Source organism: Heterodontus francisci, chromosome 16 (genome assembly GCF_036365525.1).
Source record: "Heterodontus francisci isolate sHetFra1 chromosome 16, sHetFra1.hap1, whole genome shotgun sequence".
NCBI classification, from domain to species: Eukaryota; Metazoa; Chordata; class Chondrichthyes; order Heterodontiformes; family Heterodontidae; genus Heterodontus; species Heterodontus francisci.
This window is the reverse complement of record NC_090386.1, coordinates 89,015,514-89,033,047: the sequence shown is the minus strand read 5'-3', so window position 1 is coordinate 89,033,047 and position 17,534 is coordinate 89,015,514. Positions and strand designations below refer to the sequence as shown.

The window sequence follows — 17,534 nt, the reverse complement described above, 5'->3', positions numbered from 1 at the left end:
GCGCGGGTGGGGGGTGTGGGGGGGGTGGGGAGAATGGCCAGAGAGATCGAGGGGAGGGGGGTGGAATTTCCGGAGAGAGTGGGCAGGGGGGGGGGGGGGGGGTGGGGCGGGGCAGGAAGAGAGCGCACCCGCCACCAGCAAGGTCTTCGGCCGCTCCCTCCCCTGCTCCCTGCTCCCTCCCCTGCTCCCTGCTCTCTCCCCGCTTGCGCTCCCTCCTGCGTTATGCGATGATGTCATCTGGGCATGTGTGTACCAGTTCTGGCAATTTACGTGATGACGTCATCCGCGCATGCACCAACCGGACCTGACAAGGCAGAACGCAGCGCACACGCAGAGAGCAGGAGCCCGTTTGTGCATGTGCGCAGGTTGGCCAGTCAGATGTTGTCCCCGCTGGCTGCGTTGTCAAGAATCACACTGTTTTTTTTTATTTGTTCTTGGGATGAGCATCATTGGCAAGGCCAGTATTTATTGTCTATCCCTAATTACCCTTGACCTGAGCAGCTATCAAGGCTGTTTCAGAGGGTGGTTCAGAGGGTGGTTCAGAGGCAACAACATTGTTGTGGGTCTGGAGTCACATGTAGGCCAGACTAGGTAAGGACAGCAGTTTCCTTCCCCTGAAAAGCATTAGTGAACCACCAGATGGGTTTTATAACCATCCAGTAGTTTCATGATTATTATTAATAAGACTAACATTTTATTTCAGATTTATTAATTAATTGAGCTTAAATTTCCCCAGCTGCTGTGGTGGGATTTGAACTCATATCTCTAGAGCATTAGTCAGGCTCGCTAGTTTACTAATCCAGTAACATTATCACTATACTACCTTCTGATATACAAAAGAGCTTTTCCTGCTCAAATTAGACTGATCTGTGACCTTGGAATGCACGGCACCTGAAACTTAACTCAACGCACTCGAGTTGATGTCATGGTCATCTTTGACTACGAAGGACAAACACTACTACTATCTGTTCCCACTATTCCTACAGCTTCCCTCCCAACCCACAGCTTCTAGTCTGCCAGATGGGGGGCGGGGGAGGGGGGGGGGGGGAGAATGTGGAGTAATCAGTTCAACCATAAATTTATTGAATGGCGGTACAGGCTCCAAGGGCTGAGTGGCCCATTCCTGCTCCTAATTCATATGTTCGTATGGTGGCGCAGTTGCTGCGTTATTGACCTTGTAATCAAGAGGCCCAGTCTAATGCTGTGGGAACATGGGTTCAAATCCCACAATGGCAGCTGATGGAATTTAAACTCAATTAGTTAATAAATAAATCTGGAATTGCAAGCTAATCTTAGTAAGGGTAAAGCTATCACCAATTGTTGTAAAAAATCCCATCTGGTTAACTAATGTCCTTTTAGGGAAGGAAATCTGCTGTCCTTACCTGGTCTGGCCTATATGTGACTCCAGACCCACAGCATTGTGGTGGACTCTTAACTGCCCTCTGAAATGGCCTAGCAAGCCAGTCAGTTGTCAAGGGGAATTGGGAACGGGCAACAAATGCTTGTCATAGAGTGAGATACAGCACTGAAACAGGCCCTTCAGTCCACTGAGTCCATGCTGACCATCTACCACCCATTTATACTAATCCTACATTAATCCCATTTTTCCCTCTCACATCCCCACCTTCCCTCAATTCTTCTACACTACCTACACCAGGGGCAATTTTTTACAATGGCCAATTTACCTATCAACCCGCAAGTCTTTTGGCATGAGGAAACCGGAGCACCCGGAGGAAACCCAGGGAGAACTTGCAAACTACACGCAGGCAGTACCCAGAACCAAACCCAGGCCACTGGCGCTGTGAGGCTGCGGTGCTGGTCACTGCGTCACTCTGCCGCCCTTGTCTTGCCAGCGATGCCCACATCCCATGACAGACTCAAAAGACCCATTGGTTCCACCTGTGCATCTCAGCTTGACCCGAGAAGGCGCTGTCGCTCAATCGCGGTGAGGGGATCACATGCTGGTCTTCATTTTTTTTTTGCGCAACACTGTCTCCATGGTAACCGGGGCGCAGCCGCGCGTGCGCCCCTCACACACACCCCCCCCCCGCCCTCCGCGCGCGCGTGGGCGGGACTGCGAGCTGTGAGTGGCTGGAGGAGCTGCCAATCATTCCGGGGAAAGTATCGCAGGTGTTGCGAATGTAGCGAGTGCATTGGAGCCGCTGGCGGGAGAAGATGTACGGGAGGCTGCCCAGTCTGCCTAAAAAGGTGGACAGCGAGGTAACACTTCTCAAGTCTTTCTCCCTTCCCTCAAAAGAGCGACTAATGTACATTATTTTAAACGTGTAATGAAGTTTTGAGCTGTAAAATTAATGGTTAAAAAAAAAATCTATTTTTCAAGTTGCAGGGAATAGTGAGAGGGCTCAAACGCTGCCTCAATGTCTCTGTTGTGCAGGGATTGCTGATCGCATTTTATACAGTGAAATGCAAATTTGAGAAAGTCTGAATGGAGAAGATCCAGCGGGATTGTGTCTCTTTCCTTGGGTCGAGGAGAACTTATCGCAGAGGAAATGAAGGCTGACCTTTGCACAGGGCCTGCTGACTGGGAGGACTTGCTGCCGCTTGGCCTGCAATCCAGTCAGTTCACCAGCCTGCATTGTCGCTGCTTCCTGGAGTGTAAAGTGCTGTGGCTGTAGTTCATTCAAAAATAATCTGGCCTTTGGCTGCAATAATTCCGTTAATTTTGTTTCCTGAATGAATTTTTTTCCTTCACTTTGATTTTTTTCCCTTTCACTTGAATTTTAAACATAACTAGTAGTTCAGCTTGTACGTCCTTGACGGTTCCTGTTCAAGTAACAATGAGATTATCCATCTCGAGAGACCTTGACAACCCTCCCCTCCCCTCCCCCCCCCCCCCTTCTATATTGCATCATCAAATTCTTTAAGGATTCCAGGTTCCTTTTCACCCCCTTCTCTGTCTGGAATTTTATTCCACATGTTGAAGAATAGTTTCCTAATAATTCTAAATGTACTTATTTTTTAAAGGTTGAACATGTGGCCTCCAAGCTTTATTGATGTAACTTAATTTCAGTTAATAGTTTGGGTCAAATGCCTCTGCTCTACCCTTACTTTGCCTCTCTAAAATTGACTTTATGAAGGAGGTGCCAGAGAAGCAAAGGTCTGTCTTTCTCCATCATTCAGTCTTAGAGTCATGAGAGAGATACAGCACTGAAACAGGCCCTTTGGCCCACCGAGTCTGTGCCGACCAACAACCACCCATTTATACCAATCCTACATTAATCCCATATTCCCTACCACATCCCCATCTACCTACACTAGGGGCAGTTTATAATTTACCTATCAACCTGCAAGTCTTTGGCTGTGGGAGGAAACCGTAGCATCCGGCAGAAACCCACGCGGTCACAGAGAGAACTTGCAAACTCCGCCCAGGCAGTACCCAGAACTGAACCTGGGTTGCTGGAGCTGTGAGGCTGCAGTGCTCGCCACTGTGCCGCCCCACTTCTGACACTAAGAATCAGTATTGGAGTTCTATAATGCCTCCCACACTTCGGTTGGTTCCCTTGTTTCTTTCTGACAAAAAAAATACTTCCATGACCTCGAACTCCTGCAGATGTTCAAAGAAAATGTAAAAACTTTTTGTAACGGTGTAATGTTTTTTCTACTGAGTTGCACACAGCACTGTGTGGGATATTATACTTCAATTCCTACATGTTCCATGGTAGTTGTGGAGGGCTGTCAACCCTATCTTGAACACTGCAGGCACGTACAGACTCAATTCATACAGAACAGAAAGCGGACATTTTATCGAGGCTGCGTCAGCTGTTTGTAAGAGCTGTCCCCCAATTAGTTCAGCTCCCCACCCCTTTTCCCCATAGCCCTGAAAATGTTTCCTTTCCAAGTCTAGATTCAATTCTCTTTCACTGTTGGATCTGCTTACATCACTCCTTTAGGCAGTGCATGCCTGATCACCACTCACCACATAAAGAATTATCTCAAATCCACCCCTGCCCCAGTCATTTTGCAAGTCTTAAATCTATCTCCTCTGATTAATGACTCTCCTAGTAGAATAGATAGGGAGAAATTGTTTCTATCAAAACCTCATAATTTTGAATACTTCACAAAGGTGCATCACAGTAGTACTCTCTTGCCTGAGAGTTTAGTTTAGAGATACAGCACTGAAACAGGCCCTTCAGCCCACCGAGTCTGTGCCGACCATCAACCACCCATTTATACTAATTCCATATTCCTACCACATCCCCACCTGTCCCTATATTTCCCTACCACCTACCTATACTAGGGGCAATTGCTAATGGCCAATTTACCTATCAACCTGCAAGTCTTTGGTATGTGGGAGGAAACCGGAGCACCTGGAGGAAACCCACGCAAGCACAGAGAGAACTTGCAAACTCCACACAGGCAGTACCCAGAATTGAACCCGGGTCACTGGAGCTGTGAGGCTGCGGTGCTAACCACTGTGCCGCCCCAGTTCAAGTCACACTCCAGAGACTTGAGCACATAAACTCGGCTGACGTTCCAGTGCATTACCGAGGGAGTGCTGCACTACCGGAGGTGCCATCTTTTGGAAGAGACATTAAACCAAGGCCCATTTTACCCTTCACGAAGCAGGAAAAATACAACAGCACAATTTTAAAGATGATCAAGGAGTTCTTCTTGGTGTCCTGGCCAGTATTTATCCCTCAACCAACATCACGAAAATAGATGATCTGGTCATTATCACATTGCTGTTTGTGGGAGCTTGCTGTGCACAAATTGGCTGTCACGATGATCAAAAATATTTGATAGATGGAGTTGAGACAAGTCTTTAAATGGTGAGTGGTTATCGGGCATGCACAAAGGAGTGATGTAAGCAGATTCAACAGTGACTTTGAAAGGGAATTGAATCTTGATTTGGAAAGGAAACATTTTCAGGGCTTTGGGGAAAGGGGTGGGGAGCTGGACTAATTGGGGGACAGCTCTTACAAAGAGCTGGCACAGCTTTAATAAAATGACCACTTTCTGTGCTTTATAATTTGAGTCTGTAAGTGGCTGCAGTGTTCAAGATAGGGTTGACAGTCCTCCACAGCTGCCATGAAGCATGGTGGAATTGAAGTATAATCTCCTGCTGTGTGTGACCCAGTAGAAAAAAACTTTACAGTGTTATAAAAAAGTTTTTTCATTTTCTTTGAATATTTTTGTTAGAAAAGTTTTGGAAATGGAAGGGAAGGCTGATCGAATAGGTGAGTGGTTGTAAACTGGAGATGGTGTGATGAAACCATCAGTAATATTTCAACCAGAGGTGGCAAAGCCAATTCAAGCTGCAGTCTGACAGGAGGGGCTGTAAGATTTAATCACTACTTCCTTTAATGGTTACAAGAAATGCTGGAAATACTCAGCAGGACTGGCAGCATCTGTGCAGAGAGAAGAAGAGTTAACGTTTCAGGTCAAAGACCCTTCTTCAGAACTGACAAATATTAGAAATGTAAAAGGTTTTAAGCAAGTGGGGTGGGGCAAGAGATAACATAGGTGAAGGTGTTGATAGGATGGGGTCACAGAGAATAACTGACCAGAAGGTGATGGAACAAAGCGGAACGGTATGTTAATGGTGTGCTGAAAGACAAAGCGTTAGTACAGAGAGAGTCTGAATGCCTGTAAAGCACAGAGCACTCCAAGCACAAACATAAAAACACATTAAAAAAAACAAAACCATGGGTAAGCACAGTGGAAACAAACTGAAAAACCTAAAATAAAATAACCAAATAAAAAGGGGGACCCGTCATGCTCTAAAATTATTGAACTCAATGTTCAGTCCGGCAGGCTGTAGCGTGCCTATTCGGTAAATGAGGAGCTGTTCCTCGAGCTTGCTTTGATGTTTGTTGGAACACTGCAGCAATCCCAGGACAGAGATGTGAGCGGGAGGAGGGGGGTGGGGGGAGGTTGTTGAAATGGCCAGCAACCTGAAGCTTGGGCTCATGCTTACGGACTGAGCGGAGATGTTCTGCAAAGCAGTCACCCAGTCTGCATTTGGTCTCCCCAATGTAGAGGAGACCACATTGTGAGCAGCGAATACAGTATACTACATTGAAAGAAGTACAAGTAAATCGCTGCTTCACCTGAAAGAAGTGTTTGGGGCCTTGGATAGTGAGGAGAGAGGAGGTAAATGGGCAGGTATTATACCTCCTGCGATTGCAGGGGAAGGGGACAAGGTGGTGGGGTAATGGAGGATGATCGAGGGTGTCGCGGAGGGAACGATCCCTTCGGAATGCTGACAGGGGAAGGGCGGGGAAGATGCGTTTGGTAGTGGCATCACGCTGGAGGTGGAGGAAATGGCAGAAGATGATCCTTTGGATATGGAGGCTGATGGGGTGGAAAGTGAGGACAAGGGGAACCCTGTCGCGGTTCTGGGAGGGAGGGGAAGGGGTGAGGGTAGAGGTGCGGGAAATGGGTCGGACAAAGTTGAGGGCCCTGTCAACCACAGTGGGGGGGAATCCTCGGTTGAGGAAAAAGGAAGACATAGCGGAAGCACTGTTGTGGAAGGTAGCATCTTCAGAGCAAATACGTCGGAGACGGAGAAACTGGGAGAATGGAATGGAGTCCTTTATAGGAGACAGGGTGTGAAGAAGTGTAGTCGAGGTAGCTGTGGGAGTCGGTGGGCTTATAATGAATATTCGTAGACAGCCTATCCCCAGAGATGGAGACAGAGAAGTCGAGGAAGGGAAGTGTCGGCGATGGACCACATGAAAGTGAGAGAAGGGTGGAAATTAGAAGCAAAGTTAATAAAGTTTTCTGGTTCCGGACGGGAGCAGGAAACGGCACCAATACAGTCTATCAATGCAGATTGGGTGACCGCTTTGCGGAACACTTCCACTCAGTCCGTAAGCATGACCCCGAGCTTCCGGTTGCTGGCCATTTGAACACACCCCCCTGCTCTGATGTTCGCATCTCTGTCCTGAGATTGCTGCAGTGTTCCAATGAACATCAACGCAAGCTCGAGGAACAGCACCAATTAGGCACACTACAGCATTACTGAACGTTGAGTTCAATAATTTCAGAGCATGACAGGCCCCTCATTTTATGCTTAGTTATTCTTTTTTTCTTTTCCCTTTATTTGGTTATTTTATTTTAGGTTTTTCAGTTTTAGTTTGTTTCCACTGTGCTTACCCACTGTTCTGTTTTTAATGTGTTTTTTTATGGTGTGCTTGGAGTGCTCTATGCTTTACAGTTATTCACACCCTCTCTGCACTAACACTTTGTCTTTCAGCACACCATTAACATACCATTCGCCTTTGTTCCATCACCTTCTAGTCAGTCATTCTCTGTGACCTGTCCTATCAACACCACCTTTGTTATCTCTTGCCCCACACCGCTTGCTTATAACCTTTTACATTTCTAATATTTGTCAGTTCTGAAGAAGGGTCTCTTACCTGAAACGTTAACTCTACTTCTCTCTGCACAGATGCTGCCGGACCTGCTGAGTATTTCCAGCGTTTCTTGTTTTTATTTCAGATTTCGAGCATCTGCAGTACTTTGCTTTTATTTTATTCCTTTAATGGTTACTGTTTTAATTATGTAGTTCAACTTACTGTCTTAGTGATTTGCAGTGGTTGGACATGTTTAGTATCAAGTCCATTATGGTTCCTAGGCATCTTTCCGTTTCATCAGTAAGTATTTTAACACCACTTATGGAGTACTTATGCTGTCTATTTTTGGTTCCTATTTATGGCACTGCATACTTGCCTGTAATAAATTTCAGCATCCATTGTTCAGCCCACTATATCTCATCCAGTTCTGCAATGAGTCATAGACTAGAGAGATACAGCACTGAAACAGGCCCTTCGGCCCACCGAGTCCATGCTGACCATCAACCACCCATTTATCCGAATCCTACATTAATCCCATATCCCCTACCACATCCCCACCTTCCCTCAATTCTCCTACTACCTACCTACACTCGGGGCAATTGATAATGGCCAATTTACCTATCAACCTGCAAGTCTTTGGCTGTGGGAGGAAACCGGAGCACCCGGCAGAAACCCATGCGGTCACAGGGAGAACTTGCAAACTCCGCACAGGCAGTACCCAGAACAGAACCCGGGTCGCTGGAGCTGTGAGGCTGTGGTGCTCACCACTGCGCCACCCTGAGGGGCCATACATTCAATGTAAGAACAGTGAGGAAGACAGACTGTTTTAAACAGTGAGTTGTTAGGCTGTGGAGCTCCCAGGGTTTGTGATTTAGGCCAAAACATGTCTGCATTCAAGATTAGATTGGATAGGTGGGTGAAGTGATATAGGAAGGGGGTGGATAAATGTGATTAGGACTGTTTGCATGGAGTGGTTGGGTTAGATCGTCAAATCTATGTAAACTTGAGTTCATTCAAAACTCTGCTGCCTGTATCCTAATTTGCACCTAGCCCTGTTCACCCATCATCCTGTGCTCACATACATGCACTGGCTTCTAGCCTGGCAACGCCTAAATTTTAAAATTCATCTTTATGTTCAAATGCCTCCGCGGCTTCCTACCTCCCTATTAATGTAACCTCCTCCAGCGCTCTGAGATCTCTTTGCTCCTCTAATTTCAGCCTCTTGCGCATCCCTGATTTTCATTGCTCCACCATTGGTAGCCATGCCTTCAGCTGCCTGGGTCTTAAACTCTGGAATTCCTTGCCTTAACCTCTCTGCCTCTTTACTTCTTTCTCTTCCAGAAAGACTTTCCTTAAAATCTACCTTTTTGACCAAGTTTTTGGTCACCGGCCAGAAGTGCTGAGTTGATGATCCATTTCGGCCTCCTCCTGAAGTCCCCAGCATCACAGATGCCAGACTTCAGCCAATTCGATTCACTCTGCGTGATATCAAGAAACGATTGAAGGCACTGGATACTGCAAAGGCTATGGGCCCTGACAATATTCCGGCAATAGTACTGAAGACCTGTGCTCCAGAACTTGCCGCACCCCTAGTCAAGCTGTTCCAGTACAGCTACAATACTGGCATCTACCCTGCAATGTGGAAAATTGCCCAGTATGTCCTGTACACAAAAAACACAAGACAAATCCAACCCGGCCAATTACCGCCCCATCAGTCTACTCTGAATCATCAGTAAAGTGATGAAGGTGTCATCAACAGTGCCATCAAGCGGCAATTGCTTCGCGATAACCTGCTCAGTGACGCTCAGTTTGGGTTCCACCAGGGCTGCTCAGCTCCTGACCTCATTACAGCCTTGGTTCAAACATGGACAAAAGAGCTGAACTCAAGAGGTGAGGTGAGAGTGACTGCCCTTGACATCAAGGCAGCATTTGACCAAGTATGGCATCAAGGAGCCCTAGCAAAACTGAGGTCAATGGGAATCAGGGGGAAAACCCTCTGCTGGCTGGAGTTATACCTCGCGCAAAGGAAGATGGTTGTGTTTGTTGGAGGTCAATCATCTGAGCTTCAGGACATCACTGCAGGAGTTCCTCAGGGTAGTGTCCTGGGCCCAACCATCTTCAGCTGCTTCATCAATGACCTTCCTTCCATCATAAGGTCAGAAGTGGGGATGTTCGCTGATTGTGCAATGTTCAGCACCATTCGCAACTCCTCAGATACTGAAGCAGTCTGTGTAGAAATGTAGCAAGACCTGGGCAATATCCCGGCTTGGGCTGATAAGTGGCAAATAACATTCGCGCCACACGTGCCAGGCAATGACCATCTCCAACAAGAGAGAATCGAACCATCGCCCCTTGACATTCAATGGCATTACCATCACTGAATCCCCCACTATCAACATCCTAGGGGCTACCATTGACCTGAAACTGAACTGGAGTAGCCATATAAATACCGTGGCTACAAGAGCAGGTCAGAGGCTAGGAATCCTGCGGCGAGTAACTCACCTCCTGACGCCCCAGAGCCTGTACGCCATCTACGAGGCACAAGTCAGGAGTGTGATGGAATACTCTCCACTTGCCTGGAGAGTATTCTAACAACACTCAAGAAGCTCAACACCATCCAGGACAAAGCAGCCCACTTGATTGGCACCCCATCTACAAACATTCACTCCCTCCACCACCGACGCACAGTGGCAGCAGTGTGTACCATCTACAAGATGCACTGCAGAAACTCACCAAGGCTCCTTAGACAGCACCTTCCAAACCCGCGACCTCTACCAACTAGAAGGACAAGGGCAGCAAAAGCATGGGACCACCACCACCTGCAAGTTCCCCTCCAAGTCACACACCATCCTGACTTGGAACATTATTGTCGTTCCTTCAGTGTCGCTGGTTCAAAATCCTGGAACTCCATTCCTAACAGCACTGTGGGTGTACCTACCCCACATGGACTGCAGCTCACCACCACCTTCTCAAGGGCAATTAGGGATAGGCAATAAATGCTGGCCTGGCCTGCGATGCCCACATCCCATGAATGAATTAAAAAAAAAAAAAATCTCCTTGTATGCCAAATTTTGTGAGAACATACTCCTGTGAAACACCCAGATATTTTTAAGGTGCTTTATAATTGCAAGTTGTTGAAACTTCTGCATGTTTTTATGCAATTTCTGAGCAAACTCTTCTGATCTCACTGCTGCTCCTGAGTTTGATGTTATCTGTAACGTTGAATTCTATGAATCCCAGTCATATAAGTAAATTAGGAGCAGTAGTGTTTCCAAAACTGGACCCTGCGGCACTGCTTCAGAACAAAAATGTTGCAGTTCCTCTTCTATAACCTTGATGCGTTGTAGCTCTGTGCTTCTAGCAAGGTAATTTAAAGTGAGACAGTTTGCAGATAGAGCTTTCGTTACAGATGTGGAAAAAGGAATCTTTAATGCTGGAACTGTATAAAATGCTGGTTAGGCCACATTGTATTGCATTCAGTTCACCACATTACAGAAAGGACTTGATTGCTCTGGAGAGAGTACAGAGGAGATTTACAAGAATGTTGCCGGGCTTGAAAGTTGCAGCTATGAGGAAAGATTGGCTAGGTTAAGATTGTTTTCCCTGGAACTGAGGGGGAGACTTAATTTTAGCGTACAAAATTACGAGCGGCCAAGATAGAGTAGGCAGGGAGGACCTGTTTCCCCTGGCGGGGAGGTCAGTTACCAGGGGACACAGATTTAAGGTGATTGGTAAAATGATTGTAGAGGACATGAGGAAAAACTTTCTAACCCAGAGGCTGGTGGGTGTCTGGAATTCGCTGCCAGGAATGGTGGTGGAGGTAGAAACCCTTAATTGTTTTAAAAGGTACCTGGGACATGCACCCGAAGTGCTGTAACCTGCAAAGTTTGGATCTGGTGCTGGAAGGTGGGATTAGATTGGGTGGCTAGTTTTTTCGGCTGGCACAGACATGATGGGCTGAATGGCCTCCTTCTGTGCTGTAGTTATTCTATGGTTCTACAATGGGAGAAGTTGAGAGGAAATGTGTACCGAAGTAAAACATTTTGTTTATGTAGACAAACAAAAAAAGCTTTTTCTATTTGTTCGTAGAATGTGGGTGTCACTGGTTAGGCCAGCATTTATTGTCCATCCCTAATTGCCCTTGAACTGATTGGTTTGCTGGGCCATTTCAGAGGGCAGTTAAGAGTCATGGAATTGTTAGAGCGCAGAAGGAGGCCTTTGACCCATCGTGTCTGCACTGGCTCTCTGGAAGAGAATTTCCCTCAGTCCCATTCCCCTGCTTTCTCCCCATAACCCTGCACATTCTTCCTTTTCATTTAACTGTCTAGTTCTCTTTTGAATGGTTCATTTGAACCTGCCTCCACCACACTGTCAGGCAGCGCATTCCAGACCTGAACCACTTGCTGCGTGAAAACGTTTTGCCTCATGCCACTTTTGCTTCTCTTACCAAATTTTGCTTTTACTTTAAATCTGCGCCCTCTCGTTCCCGATCCTTTCACGAGTGGGAACAGTTTCTCTCTATTTACTCTGTCCAGACCCCTCATGATTTTGAATACCTCTATCAAACAACCTCTCGGCCTTCTCCAAGGAAAACAGTCCTAACTTCTCCAATCTATCTTCATAACTGAAATTCCTCATCCCTGGAACCATTCTTGTGAATCTCTTCTGTACTCTCTCCAATGTCCTCATGTCTTTCCTCAAGTGCGGCGCCCAGAATTGGATGCAGTACTCCAGCAGAGGCTGAACTAATGTATTTTACAAGTTCAACATAACTGCCATGCTCTTGTGCTCTGTGCCCCTATTAATAAAGCCCAGGATACTGTATGCTTTATTAACAAATCTCTCAACCTGTTTTGCCACCTTTAATGACCTATGCACATATACACCCAGATCCCTCTGCTCCTGCACCCCCTTTAGAATTGTGCACTTTATTCTATATTGTCTCTCCATGTGCTTCCTACCAAAATGAATCGCCTCCCATTTTTCTGCATTGAGCTTCATCTGCCACCTGTCTGCCCATTCCATTAACTTGTCAGTGTCATTTTGAAGTTCTACACTTTCTTCCTCACAGTTCACAATGCTTCCAAGTTTCGTATCATCTGCAGACTTTGCAACTGTGCCCTGTACACCAAGGTCTAGGTCTTTAATATATATCAGGAAAAGCAAGGGTCCCAACACACATCCCTGGGGAACTCCACTACAAACCTTCCTCCAGCCTGGAAAACATCCATTAACCGCTACTCTTTGTTTCCTGTCACTCAGCCAATTTCATATCCATGTTACAACTGTCCCTTTTATTCCATGAGCTACATGTTTGCTCACAAGTCTGTTGTGTGGCACTGTTCAAATGCCTTTTGAAAATCCATGTACGCCATATCAACAGCATTGCCCTCATCAATCCTCTCTATTACCTCCTCAAATAAAACTCCAGCAAGTTAGTTAAACATGATTTTCCTTTATGGAATCCATGCTGGCGTTCCTTAATTAACTCACATTTGTCCATGTGACTATTGATTTTGTCCTGAATAATTTTTTCTAGAAGCTTTTCCACCACTGACGTTAAATTGACTGGCCTGTAGTTGCTAGACTTATCTTTACACCATTTTTTGAACAAGGGTATAGTGTTTGCAATTCTCCAGTCCTCTGGCACAACCCCAAGTCTAAGGAAGACTGAAAAATTATGGCCAGTGCCTCTGCGATTTCCACCCTCATTTCCCTCAGTATCCGTGGATGCATCTCATCTGACCCTGGTATTTTATCCACTTTAAGTACAGACAGCCTATCTAATTCTTCCTCTTTACCAATTTTAAACCCCTCTAGCGTCTGAATTATCTCCTCTTTCAACATTGCCTGGATTGCGTCATCTTCCTTGGTAAAGACAAATCCCCTGTCTGGTCTCTAATCGGCCCCACTCCTCCTCTTACCACCCTTTGACTATTTATATGCCTATCGAAAACTTGGGATTTCCATTAATGCCAGCTGCCAGTCTCTTCTCATGCCCTCTCTTTGCTTCTCTTATTTGCTTTTTCACTTCCCCTCTGGACCTTCTATATTCAGCCTGCTTCTCAATAGTATTTTCCACCTGGCATCTGTCATTAGCACAGTTTTTCTTCTTTATCTTAATCTCTACCTCTTTTGTCATCCAGAGAGCTCTGGATTTGTTTGCTCTACTTTTCCGCTTCGAGGGAACATAGCTTGACTGTGCCCGAACTATCTCCTCTTTGAAGGTAGCCCATTGTTCATCTACCGGTTTTCCTGCCAGCTTTTGACTCCCAATTTATTCGCCCGGCTCCATTCTTACCCCATTGAAGTTGGCCTTCCCCCAGTTAATTATTCTTACCCTGGATTGCTTTTTGTCCTTTTCATTAGTCAGCCTAAACCTTATGATACAATGATCACTATCCCCTAAATGCTCTCCTACTGATACTTGATCCAGTTGGTCCACCTCATTCCCAAGAACCAGGTCTGGCAGTGCCTCCTTTCTTGTTGGACTAGCAACATACTGTTGTAGAAAATTTTCCTGAACACACTCTAGGAACTCTTGCCCCTCACTGCTCGTTACACTACAATTATACCAGTCTATATTTGGATAATTAAAGTCCCCCATTATAACTACCCTATAATTTTTGCACCTGTCATTTCCTTGCAAATTTGTTCCTCTACATCCTTCCCACTAGCTGGTGGCCTATAGACAACACCGAGCAATGTAACTGCACCTTTTTTGTTCCTTAACTCTAGCCAAATTGTTTCTGTCCTCAACCCCTCTGGAACATCCTTTTTCTGCAGCACTGCAATGCTCTCCTTAATTAATACTACCACCCCTCCCCCTTTTTTCCCTTTCATGTGGGACCAAACATGATAACTCTTTCAAAAAGCCAATGCAGCCATGATGGGACAAATAGCCTCATTCTGTGCTGTAAGTTTCTATGATGCTGGACTGTTTCACCGAGAGGGAAAAAGTGGACAAACAAAACAACCACATCTGTCTCAGACCTCAAGGATGCTGTCCATATTGGAAGCAGAATGGTTTAGCAAATGCCTTTCATTGCTGAAGAATTCCTTGATACTGAGTGGGTGAAATTTTGTGTTTATTTTATATGTTTAGTGTGCTTATATTGGGACATGTGACGTATTGCTTACCGAGTGGTTTGTAAGAACTTTTAGTCCCTCTTGCCTCTCATGCTGTTACCCACAGGTTTCAATTTCAGTAGAGCTTGATGTCCTGTGTACAACATAGGGTTGCCTTTGTAGAACATGATATTGGGTAGCTCCTGTACACAGTCCTCACATTAACAAATGCATGTCGGTGGCCAATATTAGCAGAAGTGCATTAGATGCCTCCCACCGTCCTTATGCTCACAGTGACTCTCCTGTGTCATTGTGAGGAGACAGAGGGGGTACAAATTGCAGGCAAGAGTTTGAGAGGAGGAGTAGAGTGGGCAAGATTGGAAGAAAAAATACATTGGATGATTCTAATATTGCTGTGATATTGTTGCATTTTTTTTTTCTGGCAGGTTCTTTTGCCTCCAGTTGCTGCAGATGAAGTCCTGAACAACAATAGTCTTATCCAGCAGCTGACTACGTCTGCGAAAGATGCTGCTCTTCTTCATGGAGTCCTCATGAGGACAAAAGAGGAACCGGCTAGCTCTGAGGTTAATTCTTTTGAGCATCTTTTTATTTGGATGCACACACTTCCTCTAATATTACACTTCTCATAGCTGCACGCAAGATAATTAGTCTCAAACTTAAATTCTTATTTTTCTCTTTGGCTTGTCCGTCCTCCTACTGTCTCTGAACTCCCAACTCTCCCTCAAGAAAGAACTTGCATTTTTGTAACGCCATTCACAAACCCAGGAAGTTCCAAAGCACTTTACAGCCAATGAAGTTTTTTTTTTGAAATGTAGTTACTTTTGTAATGTAAGAAGTGCGGCAACCAATTTCGCACAGTGATGTGATAATGGCCAGATAATTTTTTATTTTAGTGAAGTTGGTTGATGGATTTCCCAGGACACTGGGGGGAACTCCCCTGCTGTCCTTGAAAATAGTGCCATGGGACCTTTATGGCTGTGTGCGAGAGCAGTTGGGGCCTCGGTTTAATGTCTCGTCTAAAAGGCAGCATCCCCTCAGTACTGCATTGTGTGTCTTGGATTTTGTGCCAAAGCCTCTGAAGTGGGGAATTGAACTTGTGACCTATTGTCTGTCTACACCAACCCTTTTTATTCATTTTAACATTTTTGGAGTACATATTGCTGTTTATCAAAATGCTTTTTCTTGCATTTTTTTGTTATAATGTTGTGCAGTTGGTTCTCTGAGACCCATATCAAGCTAACATAGCGAGGGAAGCGATGCAGTTTCACTGTGAATGGAAGTTCAGCCATTCACCAAGTCATGAGTTCAGCTCCTGAGCAGCTCCCTGCTTTATTTGCATTACACCCACCCACTGGGCAGCCACATAGTAATGCTGCTGCTCCACACATGCACAGCCACTGAGCACAGCTGAACCCGCTGTCACAATTTAATTTTCGTGCAATAAAAGCAGGACCCAACCCTGAACCAGCTAAGCTATAAAAAAACACACTTGTTCATATATTGGCCACAAACCTGCTATATAAAATTTGAAGCCATGTTTCCAAAGCTACCTGGTGAAGACATCCAATCCCCACTCACTGCTTATCTGTAAATCTGTTTTGACAATTTAAAACAAAAAAAAAACAGTCATTGCAAGGCCTTTCACTTCTTCCCATTGAAATCTTTCCCTTCAGTTTTAATTCCTCGTCAAGTACCTTGCGCATCACCGAAATACTGTGTTCTTCTATTATTTGTTTACCCTTGCACTGTTACTGCTTTCATCTTGTCTTTTTTTATTTTTTCATGGGATGTGGGCATCTCTGATGAGGCCAGCATTTATTGCCCTTGAGAAGGTGGTGGTGAGCAGCCTTCTTGAACCACTGTAGACTGTGTGTTGCAGGTACACCCACAGTGCTGTTAAGGAGGGAGTTCCAGGATTTTGACCCAGCAAAGGTAAAGGAATGGCAATATAGTTCCAAGTCAGGATGGTGTGTGGCCTAGAGGGGAATTTGCAGGTGGTGGTGTTCCTATGCATCTACTGCCCTTGTCCTAGGTGGAAGAAGTTGTGGGTTTGGAAGGTGCTGTTGAAGGAGGCCTGGTGAGTTGCTGCAATGCATCTTTTGGATCGTACGCACTGCTGCCATGGTGCGCTGGTGGTGGGGTGCCAATCAGGCAGCTCCTTTGTCTTGGATGGTGTTGAGCTTCTTGAGTGTTGTCACAGTGGCACGAATCCAGGCAAGAGGGGAATATTCCATCATATTCCTGACTTATGCCTTATGGATGGTGGGCAGGCTTTGGGGAGGCAGAAGGCAAGTTACACACTACAGAATACCCAGCCTCTGACTTGCTGTTTTAGCCACAGTATTTATGTAGCTGGTTGAGTTAAGCTTCTGGTCAGCGGTGATCTCCAGGATGTTGATGGTGGGGGAATTCAGTGATGGTAATGACGTAGAATGTCAAAGGGAGATGGTTAGATTCTCTCTCATTGGAGATGGTCATTGCCTGGCATTTTGGTGGTGTGAATGTTACTTTCCATTTATCAGCCCAAGCCTGAATGTTGTCCAGGTCTTGTTGCACACAGACACGGACTGCTTCAATATCTGAGCGGTGGCAAATGGAACTGAACACGGTATAATAATCATCAGCAAACATCCCCACTTCTGGCCTGATAATGGAGGAAAAGTCATTGATGAAATTGCTGAAGATGGTTGGGCCAAGGGGATGTATCACACCCATTACAAATAATTCAATCTGTTATATTTTACACATAGTGCCTATTAATGGAAAAGGGGATTAAGTCCTTCCCAGTACAGTTCCCAGAGCACTTATGTTTTTTATTCAAGTGGCCACTTTTCATGTAAACCCATGCAGTGACCAAGGTGGTCAGAGCCGTACCTCATTATATCGTTGCCTGATGTTCATGTGCAGACTTAGATGAGCAGGTGCAGAATAAAAATTGGTGGTAACCCAAATGCCTTCCTGTTTGAGACCAGCCAACTTGATCTTGTCTGTTCAGCTGAGCTACTCGTTACAAGAGAACCACGACCCATATCTCCAGTAGTCCACTCACTGAACATGAACCTACCCATTATGTGGTTTGCCTCTCCCAAGCCATGCACGCTTGCATAATTTTGACAGGGCGGAGAC

At 45.6% G+C, this 17,534-nt stretch overlaps 1 protein-coding gene across 3 annotated transcripts in view; it reads left to right on the top strand.

The window, feature by feature from the left end:
• Positions 1 to 2,115: 2,115 nt before the first annotated feature.
• Positions 2,116 to 17,534, top strand: part of gss (glutathione synthetase) — a 71,582-nt gene continuing 56,163 nt past the window's right edge. For all 3 annotated transcript variants that reach the window (XM_068048611.1, XM_068048610.1, XM_068048609.1), the window contains exons 1-2: positions 2,116 to 2,220; positions 14,834 to 14,971. In XM_068048611.1, the coding sequence (XP_067904712.1) occupies positions 2,176 to 2,220; positions 14,834 to 14,971 (183 nt within the window). In that variant the 5' untranslated portion in view covers positions 2,116 to 2,175. The remainder of the gene's footprint in view (positions 2,221 to 14,833; positions 14,972 to 17,534) is intronic.